General features: G+C 31.6%; 1 protein-coding gene across 1 annotated transcript; it reads left to right on the top strand.

Annotated features, from left to right (window-relative positions):
• The first annotated feature begins 7,048 nt into the window (after positions 1 to 7,048).
• Positions 7,049 to 15,953, top strand: LOC108479243 (serine/threonine-protein kinase 1). The gene is made up of 18 exons (XM_017781718.2): positions 7,049 to 7,946; positions 8,125 to 8,213; positions 8,307 to 8,414; positions 8,565 to 8,672; positions 9,026 to 9,116; positions 10,332 to 10,384; positions 10,888 to 10,950; positions 11,701 to 11,745; positions 12,112 to 12,147; positions 12,658 to 12,713; positions 12,798 to 12,879; positions 13,092 to 13,220; positions 13,386 to 13,536; positions 14,329 to 14,482; positions 14,640 to 14,859; positions 15,178 to 15,378; positions 15,497 to 15,582; positions 15,702 to 15,953. Exons 1-18 carry the CDS (start codon positions 7,223 to 7,225, stop codon positions 15,799 to 15,801), a joined length of 2,496 nt encoding a protein of 831 aa, XP_017637207.1. The 5' UTR covers positions 7,049 to 7,222; the 3' UTR covers positions 15,802 to 15,953.
• The last annotated feature ends 49 nt before the right edge of the window (positions 15,954 to 16,002 follow it).

Genomic DNA, 16,002 nt, shown 5'->3' with positions numbered 1-16,002 from the left:
AAAAAAAAAAATACTCATGAGAAAACCCTTTACCACATTAGGCACTAGTTTATTTTTGGTGTTTAATTAGATTGAGTAATCATTCAAATTGTGAATAGAAGCTCTTACTTTTTTGTTTCCCTATAATTACGGCTGTAGAGCTCTATCCATTTATTCACTCGACCCAACATTGAATTCAATTCATTTTTTCGAACAAACCTTAAAAGTTACAAAAAAATACAAAAATAGAAAAATGTAAAATTACAAAAAAAATTAAAAATTACAAAAGTATTAAAATTATTTTAAAAATATAAAAATATAATTTTTTTAAAAAGTCACAAAGATTATAAAAAGTTACAAAAATTATTTTAAAAATCACATTTTTTTAAATTATTAAAAATAGAGAAAATTATAAAATAAAAAGAATTCTAAAAATATAAAATACTGAAATTTTTAAAAATATTAGAAATTTAATATTTTTAAAATTTTATAAATCATAGAGCTTGAACATGAGGTCATTATCTATTGGAAGGATAACACCTATGATACTTGTTTTATAATTCAATCAATTGAAATTTATAATTGATAGAATTTTTAGGTGATAAATTAGGATAAGTTGTTTTTCAAATTATTTAAATAATGAAAAATAATGAATTATTCAATTTACTTACAAATATGGATTAAAAATTAGTTCTCAATGAACAAGTAAGTGCTCTCTTCTCGGTAAAAGTATCATGGAGGCCATTGTATTAGGAGTCAAATTTTATTGTCCCCTCTACTAAAAAAAGGGAAATTTTAATCCTTATGCATTAGATCAAAGAGGAAAATAGTCTTTTTGTTAAAAATTCCATCCATTTCTACTATTAAAAATTGATTTGATTAACGAAATAACTAAATAGTGACACGTGGCATGCCACGTGTACCTCATGTTGATGTATATGGACAAGTTTTTAACAATAAAAATAGATGCAATTTTTAATAGAATGACCAGTTTGTTCTTTGCTCTAATGTACAATGACTAATTTGCATATTTTTTTTAAAGTAGAATATAATCTGACTTCAATTTTAGAGGAGGCTTCCATGGAACTTTTACCCTCTCTTTTCTCAAATATCTTAAACCTAAACAAGCTATCCTATAAATAAACACAATGTGTATGATGTGAATATCTAATTCCATAAAAATAACCACCAAATAAGTTTTCATTAAAGAGTAAGTTGGTAGAGATCTTATCAGCATCAAACTCTTTGAAGAGCAAATATCTTATTACTGGGAACTTCAATCATATTAAAAATTTGAGCTCGTAAAACACTTAAATTTTATCTTATTCAAAGATTGGTTACGCATATTTTAAAATTAGCTCATGAAATTGACTAGCGAATTTTATGTTTTTAATTATATATCTCAACCGATTGTAAGACTTAGAATTACTTTACATTGATTACATAAAATATGTTAAATTTATTATTTTATTTATTTGAATAATTTTAAATTATATGCATCAAATGAGCGGTGTCCATATTTGATTAAGTATTCATAAAATAAATAACACATTTTACTACACCACAAATAAATTGTGATTTAGTTACTAAATATTTGTCGCTAAAAAAAAAACCGTCGTTATAAGTTTAAAAACTTTATATTAACAGTCAAAAAGGCTTTTCCGACAAAAAAAAAAAAACTTTTGGCACATGTAACATCATATACCTTTTTATCGACAAACAATGTGACTGTACAAATAGGTTTATAGGTCTATATCGATAATTTTAAACATCGCTAAAGTAGAAACTATCAAATACTGTCTACCATAGTTGATTTGACAATACCTATTTCAACAATTTTTACCGTTTGTATAAGTTTTAACTGTCAAGGTATATATTAAAGAAATAGTGATGCATGGAAATGGCTATTATCTCCTTGAACTTGTAACCAATAATATTCTAAACATATAATGACGATTTAAATCGTCGATAAAATGTTTTATTAATACAAATGCACCGATGATTATTATAGACTATTGTATGGTATCAAATTGCTAAAATGTAATTTGTTTATAATATTAATTTATTTATAACTTAATTCTATATAAATAAAGTAAAAATATATAACCTAGACATAATCTAAATAAAATCCAACTAAGCCAAATATATAATCCAAACATAAATCAAATAGTTGAAACTAAAGTCATTAACCAAACCAAATACATAGTTAAAACAAAGTCTAAAACATAGTCTTGCACATATTCCTACGGAATATCACCTGTATAAAATTGAAAAATGTATATGTATTAAAAAAATTGAATAATGAAATCAATATAAAAAATAATGAAGTTATGACATTGTTTACCATCTTCATTTTCAACTTGTCATCAACCAAACATGATCTTGCACATATTCCTATAGAATATCACTTTTATGAAATTGCAAAATATGTCTTAAAAGAGACCGAATAATGCAATCACAAAGTCCCTATGTTAAAGCTCTATCAGTAAAAGGAGCTTTACATAAAAAAAATGAAAAGCGTAAAATAATTGAATAACACGTTCCGACTATCTTCTTATTCACAACAGTAACACTTTTGTATTTACGTGTACGACTATGAATATAAACCTCAGCACATTAGCTTTCTCAGTCTACAAAATATGAAAACATAAGTAGGCTTCCTACTAGTTTAAGGGAAATAAAAACACAAATTTAAGGGCCATGCATTCACGATTGGTTCCGTACGTTTTACTCACTATGTTCCTAAGAAAAAAATTGTTCACAAAAATTAAACTAACTTATTCATTCATACCATAAAGGTAATTAAATTAAAATATAATTTCCAAATATATATATACATTTGCTTTGTTACCCAACCAATGTGCAACAATTAATTAATTTAAATTATTATTAGTTTACTTAAGGGTTTTTTACCCTAATAATATAAAAAAATACTAAAATGGTATGTTGCTAAGATTAAATATCAAAATAGTACATTTAGATGGGTGGAGGGTGGTGCATAGGCAGCACCACCCTCATTTTCTAACAATATATAGTAAATAATATTATTTTAGTAATAGAGGATGTCAGATAGGCGGCACCAGTGGAGGGTGTTAGATAAGCAGCACCAGTTGTGCCTATTTAATAGGCGACACACCCAGTATATTTTCTCTCCCCACCCTGTATATTTTTTATGAAAGGCATGTTATTTTTTTGATTATTTTAATTTTTTTTTTATTTTTATGCAGGTAAAAGACGAGACCATTAATATGAAATTTGGGATTTATGAGATAAATTAAGAATTAGTTTATATGTTTTAATTTTTAAGATTTTATGTTTTTTTAATTTTATTTTATTTTTCTAAATTATAAATGAAATTTATTTTGAACTTCTATGAAAAAAATTATATTTTTAATAATAATTAAGTTGGCGTGTTATTATATATTATAATTTAAACAAAAATGTTTACTTATTATCATTTTAAAGTAATAATAAAAATATTTGTATTTATTATGTATGGTTTATGTTATGTTTTTGTTATTCTTTTCCAAACTGATATGAGCCGGATGGGGTGTCGGAGGGAAAATATACTGGGTGTGCCGCTATCAGATAAGCACCACCAGTGCTGCCTATCAGATAGGCACAATTGGTGCTGCTTATTTGACACCCTCCACTGGTGCCACCTATTTGACACCCTCTACTATTAAAATAATATATTTTTTTTACTGTATGGTGTTAGAAAATGAGGGTAGTGCCGCCTATGCACCACCCTCCACCTATCTAAATGTACCATTTAGTACTTAATTTTAGCAACAACTCATTTTTGTATTTTATTTTTTATAATATTCCAATAAAAAACCCTTTACTTAACAATCAAAAATATTTGCAGTCATTATGGGTGATTTGAGTTAATCAAAATATTTAGATTTCAAATCATTCTTCCATTGACTCCGCTTTATAGTCATGTCCGTAATTGTCCGAGTCTTAACGTCTTTTAAGATTTTTTTTTTCCATTAACAAGCTCATTAGGATCATATTCGTGAAATATGAACTTATACTACAAATTTGAAAAAGATAATGTCAATTTTTTTTGTACACTAAAAAAACATAACAATTACTAAAAGATTCTTTATGTACCTCTGTTGTTTTCCATATTTCTTCTTTATTCGAACTTGAGATATTATGTTAATTTATGAAATTAATGGTTACAAAAGTATCCATTCTAACTATTGTACCAAATAATTGTGTTAAAATGTAAGATTCTTGACCAATTAATACACTATATTCATTCACCTTAACAACAATACGTGCACCTTCCTCTGAGTCCCAAATATCATTCATCCATATGGTACCTCAAACCATGTTACTTCAAGCATTTTCTACATATAAAAAAATTATAAAATAAAAACAAATGTAGGCATTTTTACCTGAAGCATTTTCTTGACCAATTTATATAGTCCTTGAAAATAAGATAAATAAAGGTAACTCTTATTATGACCTAATAACGTACCATTCTTATTATATAATACATGTATATTAAAGAATTGTAACATGCAACAATGTCTAGTTCACCAGTCTAATTTTTTTTTTAATTTGAGTCTCTAGTAAATTAATAGTTTGAATTTAAGAAAATGGAATATAGAGTTACAAAATTTAAGATGTCTAGTATAGATTTACACAAAGTAACATGTTAACATGAATGACAATCTCTAACTTTTCGAAAATAAAATATTTTTGTTCATTCTTTACTTGATCTTAAGATAAGAAGTTAATAATAATTTGTAGTGATATATGCCTTTCAACCCTACATTCATTCAATCTTAGTTGACAAGAGGAAATAATTAAGCTAATTAACCCAAATTAGAATGCTTTACAAGAAAAAATTAACATAATTCTAACAAGTATAGCATGTATAAATAGATCAATTTCATCAAATTCAAAAACATAAATCATTAACTATAAAACTTTTATTTGAGTGTAATTTCAACCAATATACCAACAACATTTTCATAAAATTATGATCTAGCTCAAATGTTGAAAGCTTTTATTACAAAGAAATATGCTATTTCTTTTATTACATCATTCCTTATTGTAAGCATCTACTTCAACATGACACTATTATAAATTTTAGCAGATGAGAGAAAAATAAGTGATACTTATATTTCAATTTGAAATGTTTAATTATGCAGTTATAATTAGTATTTATTTTATGAAACAAAAATATATGTTTTAATTTTAATTGTAAAATGATAAAACTATGTTAACTTGCATTAGTTTTAATATAATCTTGGTATTGGAGTTATGACCCCAACAGTTGGTGGACCCAAATTTCAACATTTTAAATTTGTCATTGTTTGTATTTTATTTGTTTAAAAATAAATTTAATTATGTAAGATGATAAATTTAATTTTTAATATTTGTTTTTGTCATTTAATTCTTTTTAGAATTATTTTATCCTCAAATTTTAAAATTTAGTCAAGTTATTTTTATTCGGATAGAAAATTTAATTTTAAACAATTAAAATTTCAATGACAATTATGATGTGACAGGTCATATAGAAGTTCGATTGTATTTCATTGTTGACATGTTTTTAAATTTTTATGAAATTTTTTATTTTTATAAATTTTAATAATTAATATATATTTTTATTCTTATAAAATACACACGAATTACAATACGAGTTACCATATCACTTTTCAAATATCAAGTGAAAAGTTGCTATTCTGATTTTCCAATTGACATGTGAGTGGAAATTATGTGAGTTATACTTCAATTATCTCATTAGTAATTTTAAAATTTCATACGATGAAAATGTCGACTTTTTGGTCATGAGTTTTTTTTTTTACAAAGTATTGTTCCAAGTAAAGTAAAAAAAAAAAAATATATATATATATATATATATATAGAAATAAAAGAAATTGAATTATTTTTAATAAATAATTAAGATACAATAAGTTCGAAATTAAATGCTTTTAATTAAGAGTAAATGAGGCACATTTAAATAATAGGTCTTAATGTTCTCAAGTGAAATTTTTATTGACGGAAGGTTTATTTTAATAGTAGACTTTTATAGTTATAAATTGTGATTGTAATTTTTATACAAAATGAGAATAAAATAAATTTTTGTTGTTAAACTTGATAATTAAATTTATTTTGATATCTATATTTTTTAGTTCACTTTTACATTTGAACTTAATAATTAGGTCTAGTTTGGCTTTTGAACTTGATAAATACAAAAGTTAGGTGTCACATCATCACGTGAAAATTAAAAAATTAATATAATATTTTAAATGATGATATGTTACAATATCGAATGCCGATTTAGTGCTTTAATAATCGGACCAATGGTTGAATAGGTTAAACCGCCTATTCTCAATTCAACTAGTTAGATCGATTCAAATGCGGAACCAACAATAATTACATAAATAATTAAAATTTCATTACAATGTAAAAAATTAAATAAAAAATTATTAAATTGATTCTATATGTTCAACTATTTATTTTTGACCTAATTTTCAATTCTTTTTATCAATTTCAAGCAGTTTTCGAGTTAAATGATTCAACCATTTTGTTCGAACCATTATATCAATCAATTCTCAATCCATTTGATTCGGTCCTATTTCATTAACATTGGTCACATCATCAAATTTTAATAGAATCTATTAACTAAAATGGATCTAGTTGATAAGTTCAAGGACTATATTTTTAGATGCTACTTTTGATTGAAAAAAATTAAATATTTAAGTGAAAAGTTTATTAAAAAATATGCTTTGTTTTGTTTTATGTTATTTCATAAATCACCTCTAAATTTCATATTTATTTATTTTCCTTTCTAAACAAATGTGAGGTTTGATGAATTGAAATATAAGTAATTCCTAATTTGAATAGTTTTATAAAAAAAATCTTTAAATTTATTAGTATTTGTTATAAAATGAATTTATAAAATTTAATTGAAATTCCAATATTCACTGAATTCAAATTTGTGCAAGCCCAAAATAAAATTATAATCACCTTTCCCTTTTCCCATTTCTTGGGCCAATATTACGATAAGCTCAATTTAGTTGAATATACGGGCTTTTACCTATAAAGGCCTTAGAAAAATCCAGTCGTCGCACGTGGCGGGGCCACTAGATTTCCAGTTTAAGAAATTAGAGTCTTCGATTTTTCAGCGCGCAACGGGTATTTGGCGATTCTGCGTTTACTGCACTGAGCTCCGTTGACTTTTGACGAGCCTACTGACCCCGACTGTGGATAGGGAACAGACATGAATTACCCGCCCAGCACTCGTCGGAGCCGTAAAGCTCCGGCCAAGTCAGACCTTTACTCAACCTTCGTTGTACACTCTGGATACGAATCTGAATCCATATCCGGTTCTCGCAACTCCAAACCTAAACCACAAGGTTCTCGTGAACCGGACCCCTACGCCACAATGATTTACAAGGACGGCGACGAAGAAGATGAAGATGACTCCTCGCTCCCTCCTCTCCTCAAACGTCTTCCTAAAGACTTCGGCGGCGGTCCTACAGACTTTGACGACGATGACGACACCGGAGATTTTGGGACCGTGATCGTGAAATCCGATCGCGGACGTAACGCTCGCGGTCAATCGTCGTATTCGTTTAAGCCTCCGGCAGCGGCTGTGGCGAGCCCGATGAGGGCTAGGAGAGATGGACTGGACGTTGATGATGATGAGGAGGAGGAGGATGAGGAGGAGGAGGATGAGAATGGAGATGGAGAAGGTTTTGGGACGTTTGTGGTGAGATCGACGGTGAGGAGTGAGAGGGAAGGGAGCGGGACGGTGGTGAAGAGAGCGGTGGCGAGTATGGGAGAGCTAGGGCTTGGGAAACAAAAGAGATCTACTTCGACTACGTCTTTGCAAGGGGAAGAGAATCGGTTCTTGCAAAATAATAAGGCTTCCTTGAGTTCGATTCCTGATAACGTTACCAGAGAAGATCCTTCCACCAAATATGAATTGCTCAATGAGCTCGGTAAGTTTTCTACTTGTACTAATTTAAGATAATTGAGTGATAATTATCCTCATGCTCGTGTAATTATCATGTAAATGCTGAGTGAACTGTGATTTTCTTTAATTAACTGGGAATTCGTGATTTTAGTGAAGTTGAAACGAAAGTAGAGCTTTTTAACTGATTGGAATTTTGGTGGCAGGGAAAGGATCTTACGGGGCTGTTTACAAGGCTAGAGATATAAGAACTTCAGAGCTTGTTGCCATTAAAGTTCTATCTTTATCTGAAGGGGTGTGTTTGGTTTTCTTGTTTATATTTGATGTAGTTGGTGCCATTGGCTGTATACATCACGGGGAATGAGCTATTAAATTTGTTTATTTATAGGAACAAGGGTATGAAGAAATTCGTGGTGAAATTGAGATGTTGCAGCAGTGTAGTCATCCAAATGTTGTTCGGTACCTTGGTAGCTACCAAGGGGATGAATATCTTTGGGTTAGTGCAATAAGCATTTCTCTCCATCATTGCTTTATTTTAGGATTGTTTGAATTGAGTTCAGTTTCTAGGTTGCATTAGTTGTGTTTGAAGCATTTGCTTTTTCCCCATATTTGTTTTTTTGGATAACTTATTTCCATGCTTTGGCAGATAGTAATGGAATATTGCGGAGGTGGAAGTGTTGCTGATTTAATTCATGTTACTGAGGAGCCTTTAGAGGAGTATCAGATAGCTTATATATGTAGGGAAGCTTTAAAGGTACCATTGAGTCCGTTCAATTTGGAATAAATGATATTTGGATCCTTAACATCATATGGTTGTAGAGATTCTCCAAGCATGTAGATCACCTAAGAGACATTCTTCCTTTCAATGATTTTCATGCTTGATCTTCAATAGTCATAGGATATTAATAGTGCTTACATGCTGGATTGATACTGTTTGCACATGTGCATGTTTGTGTTTTTTATTTGTTTTCATGTGTTTGTTAGGTCTAGGTTCCCTGCTGATAACAGTTAAAGTCTAGCAAGCTATTCCATAATGAAGTTCATGCATACTGTAATTTGTACCAACTTTCTAATTAAATATTATTCTTTTAATTTCTTCTCATGCAGGGCCTTGAATATTTGCACTCAATTTTTAAAGTTCATAGAGATATCAAGGGTGGTAATATCTTGTTAACTGAACAAGGAGAGGTGAAGTTGGGTAAGTACACTTTGCCCAAAATTTTTCCAAATCAAAGTCAAACTGGAACTTAGGAAGTTGAATTTCTTCTTTGCTACCATTTTGATATGGTTAGTACTATTTAATAACTATTTTCTTTTTTTCAGTCGTGCACTTTGCATAATAATGAAGTTTCTATCTCATCCACTTGTGTCCATCGTATTTAGCAAAGAATGTACCCTAGAAACACAAATATAAGAAATGCAGTAGAAACATTAGTCTTTATTAAAAATGTATTTTGAGATTCCTTAAAGCTTCTTCTTTCCTTATTTGGTTTCTATCTAATTTTTAGAGCTATTGCTCTGTAGGTTATATTGATGGATAACAAGCTTAGTTATACTTTTAGTTCTTCCAATTTTGGTTTCAAGTCAAATACATATTTGAGAAATCTTATATTTCTTTGCTTCTATTCTTTGTGGTGTCAAGGTATAATTATGTACATCTATCCTGCCCTCATTTCTACAGTGCACACTTGCCATGATTGCTTCTTTGTTATACATGGCAAAATGCTAGGGTAGAATCCTAATTAAGCCTGGTTTCTATATTAAAGAAAAGAACCATAAGCCATTATTGTTGCATCCAAATTGAGTCCATTGGAGGGATTGTAGGCAAGTGGTGCTATCATTAAAATTTCTGAATGAAGTGACATCTCTTCTGACTTGATCTGCCCTTTCACTTGTTGCCCTGAAAGTTCTAGCATTCCACCAGGCATATGGGCAATTCTGCCTCCTCTGCATTATCTAAAATTGCAAAACTAAGCATTGACTGGAATTCTGTGTTTTGGCGTGTAATTCATGTGTACATTTGGCTGTATTTTATCTCAGTTTTGCGTTAATTTCCTTTTGCTAGAAATTATACATTTTGATCTATGATTAGTCTGCCTAAGACATTGCTTTTATTAAATTGGATTATGCTTTTAATTCAAAGAAAGATATAATGATAGTGCTTGTCTTTCTAGTTGAAATTTGATGATAATCTTAGGCAGACAAATATGATAAACATACGGACACCTTGAGGACATTCCACTTTTTTGGCAGAGATAAATAATGACTTAGAGATAACTTGAAGATAGTCAAGAAATTCTGTGAGACAAAGTAGAGGTGAAATGGTTTACGCGAATGCTGTTGTCGCCTGGGCCTAATGTTTTACCTTTTTTCCTGCCTTACAACTTATAGATCTGCTTTGCTCATTGAACAGGTGACTTTGGGGTAGCAGCACAGCTTACAAGGACCATGTCAAAACGCAATACAGTATGTAGCACTCTGGCTAGTTTGCAATGTTTGCTAATTTTCACTTATTTTGAGCATAAGATGGATAGTTTGATCAAGATTATGGGTTTTGTATTGGTTATATGGTTTATGTAAGCTAGTATATCTCTTGAAGAGTTTTTAAAAGACTTACTTGACAGAAAATCTATATCATCCTAAACTTTCTTACCAGTGTTAAAGTGTTAAGCTGAATTAATAATCTGAAAGGTCTGTTCTTTAGGTATCATATTAAGTACACAAACAATAGATTATACATTGCAAGATGCCAAAAACTCCATATGTTCTTTCTTATAGAACCTTATTGTTTGTGGCATCTTTCTGGAAGCTGGGATAACTGTTAGGGAGATGAATGCTGCAGCTCATGTAGTAATAGCTATCTTTTACCTCCACCATATTTTGAAACTGATGGATATCTTGACTTGCATTATATTAATCTTAATTTGATGGTTTATTTGTTCTCAATTATTGGAAGTGTGTGTTTTCAGTTTATTGGCACTCCACATTGGATGGCACCAGAAGTTATTCAGGAAAGTCGCTATGATGGAAAGGTATCACATTCATTGATCTGCATACTTTGATCTTTGTTTAGGTTTTGCTTTTAATGCTCAGCTTCTCTCCTTTTCTAGTGTCCCCCGTCCCCCCTTGATCAAACTGGGATGGGTCGTTTGCTTGAATGTTGACACTGGTGTTGGTTGGCAACTGCATGAACTTTTCTTAGAACTATCATTTTTGAATTAACAAAGAAAGGAAACTAATAGTTTTCTATGGCTCCTAGGATCAATTGATGAAGTATCAATAATATTTTCTTGCAAAACAGACCTTGGTTATATAGGGAAAACAAATTTATTAGTTACTTTGCTATCCAGATCTGTAGTATAATTCTGAAATATGAAACCTAAAGTGGAGATCTTGGTACTTGGAGGAGGGGCCTTTGTGATGAAAAGATCATCATGCTTTCTTGCACTGTTCTAATATGTTTGGGGTATTGAAATTGTAGAGATGCATAAGAATGACTAAAAGTTTAAAATTGGAATTTCATGAAGTAGCTTAGAGCCTTAGACTGTAAAAAGAATTTGAAAAAATCCAAAAGCAAGAGAAGAGTTTGTAAAATCCCAAATTTCAAGAAAACCAGTGGAAAGCTTGCCTTGTCAGTGTATCTATTGGATTTTTTTTGCTAGTAAATATTGCATGGATAATGTTAGTATGAACAATTGGTTCGTTTCTTATGAAAAACAATTCATGGAAGTAGTAAACTTGTCTGTTGTCTAACTTTTACATTTTAAACATTTTACTCCCAGGTTGATTTATGGGCACTTGGTATATCTGCGATTGAAATGGCAGAGGTATTTCTATTATTTATGTTACTGCTCTGTAGCTCTCAGCAAAAGCTTGAACTTCTTATTGCTTCTCTCTGCACTTCTACAAGGAGGCATTTGGACGTTTCTACTTGAATTGAATCTATAATCCTGCCAAGTAATTTCTGAATAAAGATTTTCTGTTACTAGTTCATTTTTTTAGCACTGAGAAACCGGGTCACACGTCACAAATGTCCTGGACAGAATAGGGGAAACACCGTTTAGTTGTCTTGTAACTCAACTTTTTGTACTTGAGTCTTGTATCTGTTGAATGGATTTTGAGCAAAAAACACTGTAGTTGAATGAAATTGATAACCTCCCTTGAATCTTATTTACTTCTTTGATTCTTTTTAGGGACTTCCTCCAAGAGCAGCAGTGCATCCAATGAGGGTAAGTGCATGAGACAGAGCATTTAAACTTTGATGTTTGCTTGTTTTAAGCATGTGTGTATGTGCGTCCTGCCATAAACACTCTTGAGTGTGAATTACTTCTCCTTGATAGAAGACATTATTAATTAATATGATAGAACTTCTTCAAAAACTAGTGCCCTTGGTGGTACATATGGAGCCATTTATCAATACCCATGAATTGTGCTTCTATAAACCTGGGGGCTCAGCCTGGTTGGTACATGCAACCCCTCTAGGAGGTGTCTTTCTTAGAGTTCAAATTTCAGCGTCTCTAACCCCTTTCCTAGTCCCCAGTATAAAAAAATTTATGATATGAGGCTACATTTTATGGATCCTATGTCCTTTGGCAAATCTGTTAGCATATATAAAATATTTTGTTCATTTTGTCTGGATCCCCTAGCCTTTTTTTATTATTGTTGTTTCCGATGATGCTTTCTTACTATACTATTCTCAATCAGTCTTTGAATGATAATATCTTTGTTGTTTGCAATAGGTTATATTTATGATATCTATTGAGCCAGCTCCAATGCTTGAGGATAAAGAAAAATGGTTAAGCTACAATCATCTTTCACATATGAGTTCGGTGAAAACATCATATATCTGTTTTCCAACTTGGGTTGTTTTGTCATGCAGGTCTCTTGTCTTTCATGATTTTGTTGCTAAGAGCCTTACAAAGGATCCACGTCTACGCCCTACTGCATCTGAGATGTTAAAGGTATAGTAATAACTTTGTCGACCTTTGTTACAAGAATTCAGTCTTAGGAATTTTCATTTCAGTGTTTCATATGCATTTGCTACAGGTACTGTAACATGAAGGTGTTTTCACTGCTTACATTAAACATTTAAAATCTGTTTTATCACTTTCAATATGTCATCTGTGTTAATTTATACTTATTAGCTGAAGTTATCTTGTGTTTTAAAACTCAGCACAAATTCATTGAGAAATGCAAATGTGGAGCTTCTGTAATGTTGCCAAAGATTGAGAAGGCAAAGCAAATAAGGGCTGCGATGGTTCAACAAGCACAAATTCTTGCTCCTACAATTTCTGAACCTAATGTATGAATTTTCTTGTTCTAAATGCAGTTTAGTCTTTATTTCTTTTTTTTTTTTTTGAACATGACCACATAATTGTGGACATGCGCACATTCTCACACAGGCGGACACACTGACTAGTGTCATGGTATGCATCTTCTTGTCCTGACTGCTCCCAATTTGGAGCAGCCAATGGTAGGTTCAAATTTAAATGATGATTATGGAGATACTGTTCCATCAAGGCCTCAGGATGTGGGTCTTCAAGTTGCAAATGAAGCTTCTACAACTGGTACTTTGAATAAGCATAACATATTAGGTGGTGTTGAAGTGACGGGTGAAGGTATGGAGTTCTTGTTTGCATGTCATATATAATAATCTAGTTGGATTTTAGTGATAGAAATAGCAGTCAATGATCAAATGCATGTTTAGGGACAGGGCCATTGTAAGATCTATAATTAAACTCTTAGAATGTGCTTTCTAGTTTTGAAAGAAATTCTAGACATATAAAGATAGTTTTGTATGGGAAAACACTGAGTCATAATACTGGCATATCATTTTAATGGGGCTTGGAATTCATGCCTTAGCTGGCATTAATGTGAATAATTGCAAGGTAGCCAATTAATGGTGAAGTTATAAAGTCAGAAATGTATGCATTTCTCAATGGATCTCTTGTATTGCATAAATCTCGTACAGAATACAAGGGTAAAATGGATGGTACTGTGTGTTGGCTGTTGTGGTACTTGTAAGAATGCTTAAGTAGGCGACAAGTTCAGTATGTTATATGAACCTGATGTAGAAGTGAATGGTATATTGTTTTGCTTTGAGGGCTGGAAAATAACAGCGAAAGCTTTGATTTCCAAATTTAATTCTGGTTAGACAATATCAGGTTATTATGATCACCTTGTCTCAAACCTCTTAGGGATACTAATCAGATGCATTTATTTAAAATGAAAAGGAATTTTTAGGAGGCAGTAGAAAGTTCTGAGGTTTTCCTTGGTTGTCATTTCAAATGTAGCAGACTGGAACTAAGATAAATATACTTGCATAGAGTTGTCAGCTTTTTCCTTTTTAGTTTTTGAATCAGATTTATTTGTCAAATTGTTTTCTCTTTTTCTGATCTTATGTTTAACAGGGGAGTTTGGCACTGTAATAGTTCACAATGAGGATGAGTCACAGAAGCCAATTGCTCAAACTGAACTTCACAATGGTAAAGAAGCTTCAACTGCCCTTGAACATGTTGAAAGCAAGTTGATTAATGGCACAGGGAGGCAGCTAGCTGAATCACTGTACTTCCCTCCCTCTACACTTTCGAGTTCTATAAGTTCCAGTTCCTGCTTCTCTGTGTATAAATTTATTTTGTCGTTTGTTTAATATCACTAAAGTAGTGAAGTTTTTACTCTAGTTATCAACTCAAGCATTCAATTCATTGGGCCTGTTTTCTAGGTTGGATAACAGAAAAGGTGCTTCAGGAAACAACGCTACTGTGGAAGAATCAAACATAATGGCTCAGGGATCTTCTCCATCAATATCTGTCCTCGGTAACCAGAAAATGAGGTCAGACAGTGTACCTCAGGCAAGGACAAAAGATGGCAGTGAAATCAGTAGTAGCAAATTGAAGACTGAAACCGTCAGCAAGAAAAATGCTTTTGCTTTACAAGATAAGGTTATTTTTATTCTGTTATGGGTATCTGCAACAATTAATTGATGAGTGGTACTCTAATTTCTCCATGAGAAATGAGGTCAAAACTTGACCAATTGTCTTCCTGGAATTCAAGTGAATATTTGCTGAAATGAGTATCCTCAATTGTTGTGTTTGAATTAGTACCTTTCATGCCTTTATTCATTCCCCCAATTGTTAACTATCAAGTTACTGTTTTGTTTCATCCTGTTATCCATTATTTCTAATGGTTCATTTGCTCCCATATTATTCCTACTTTTGCTGCGACTGCAGCTGAGGTACCTGTTGTTGACTGTTTTGCAGCTCTTTTCAATATATGCAGCTGGTAATACAGTACCCATTCCATTCTTAAGGGCATCGGATATATCCCCAATTGCCCTTTTATCAGACAATATCCTCGGAGGCATGCAGCAGGATAGCACTGGAAATGTGGCAGTTGAAGCACTGCAGGAACTTTTTGCTGGTGATGGACAATCGAAAAAAGGTCGAAGAACACAAAACGAGGTCAATTCCCATCTCCCTCCATCTCTCTTCCTCTCCCTGTTCATTGTGCATCCCCCCCCCCCCCCCCCCCCAAACACACACACACACACAATGATTTACTGTTTTCAACATTCTACAGGTGCCACTTCCTCCTAGTGTTTACCAAAGACTCACTTCAAGTTCTACGCTAATGAACCTGGCACAGGCCCTAGCTTACCACAAAATGTAGGAATTGATGAACTTTACCAATTATCAGCTACCATTTTTATTTTTCTGTTTTTATTTATTTATTTTTTTTATTTCTTATTATTTTTTTACTGCATTTTGTTCGATTCATTGTGCAGGTGCTACGAGGAGATGCCGCTTCAAGAGTTGCAAGCAACACAGGAGCAGCAAACCATCCAAAACCTATGCGACACACTAAGAACCATTCTCCGGTTATAGATAGATAGTCGTATGCTACATTTCTTTTTTCGGTTGTTGTATGTTATTGTTATTATCCCCGTTGCTTTAAGATACTGTAGGGTATGTTGTATTATATAAGGTTTTACATGATGGCAAAATGAAATGCAATCTAAATCAAGCTTTGAAGCGTATATATTCCTTTTTCTCAGAGTTCATTTGATGGGCAATCTATCTTGAGCT

The sequence above is a fragment of the Gossypium arboreum genome, chromosome 12 (genome assembly GCF_025698485.1).
Source record: "Gossypium arboreum isolate Shixiya-1 chromosome 12, ASM2569848v2, whole genome shotgun sequence".
NCBI classification, from domain to species: Eukaryota; Viridiplantae; Streptophyta; class Magnoliopsida; order Malvales; family Malvaceae; genus Gossypium; species Gossypium arboreum.
Note: the sequence above shows the minus strand (reverse complement) of the source record. Positions and strands in the feature narration are given on the sequence as shown.

Coding starts and splice junctions, on each gene's coding strand:
- LOC108479243 (XM_017781718.2), top strand. CDS start 7,223: ATGAATTACCCGCCCAGCACTCGTCGGAGCCGTAAAGCTCCGGCCAAG. Junction 12,880..13,091: donor CTGCATCTGAGATGTTAAAG/GTATAGTAATAA, acceptor TTTAAAACTCAG/CACAAATTCATTGAGAAATG. Junction 15,379..15,496: donor GTCGAAGAACACAAAACGAG/GTCAATTCCCAT, acceptor AACATTCTACAG/GTGCCACTTCCTCCTAGTGT.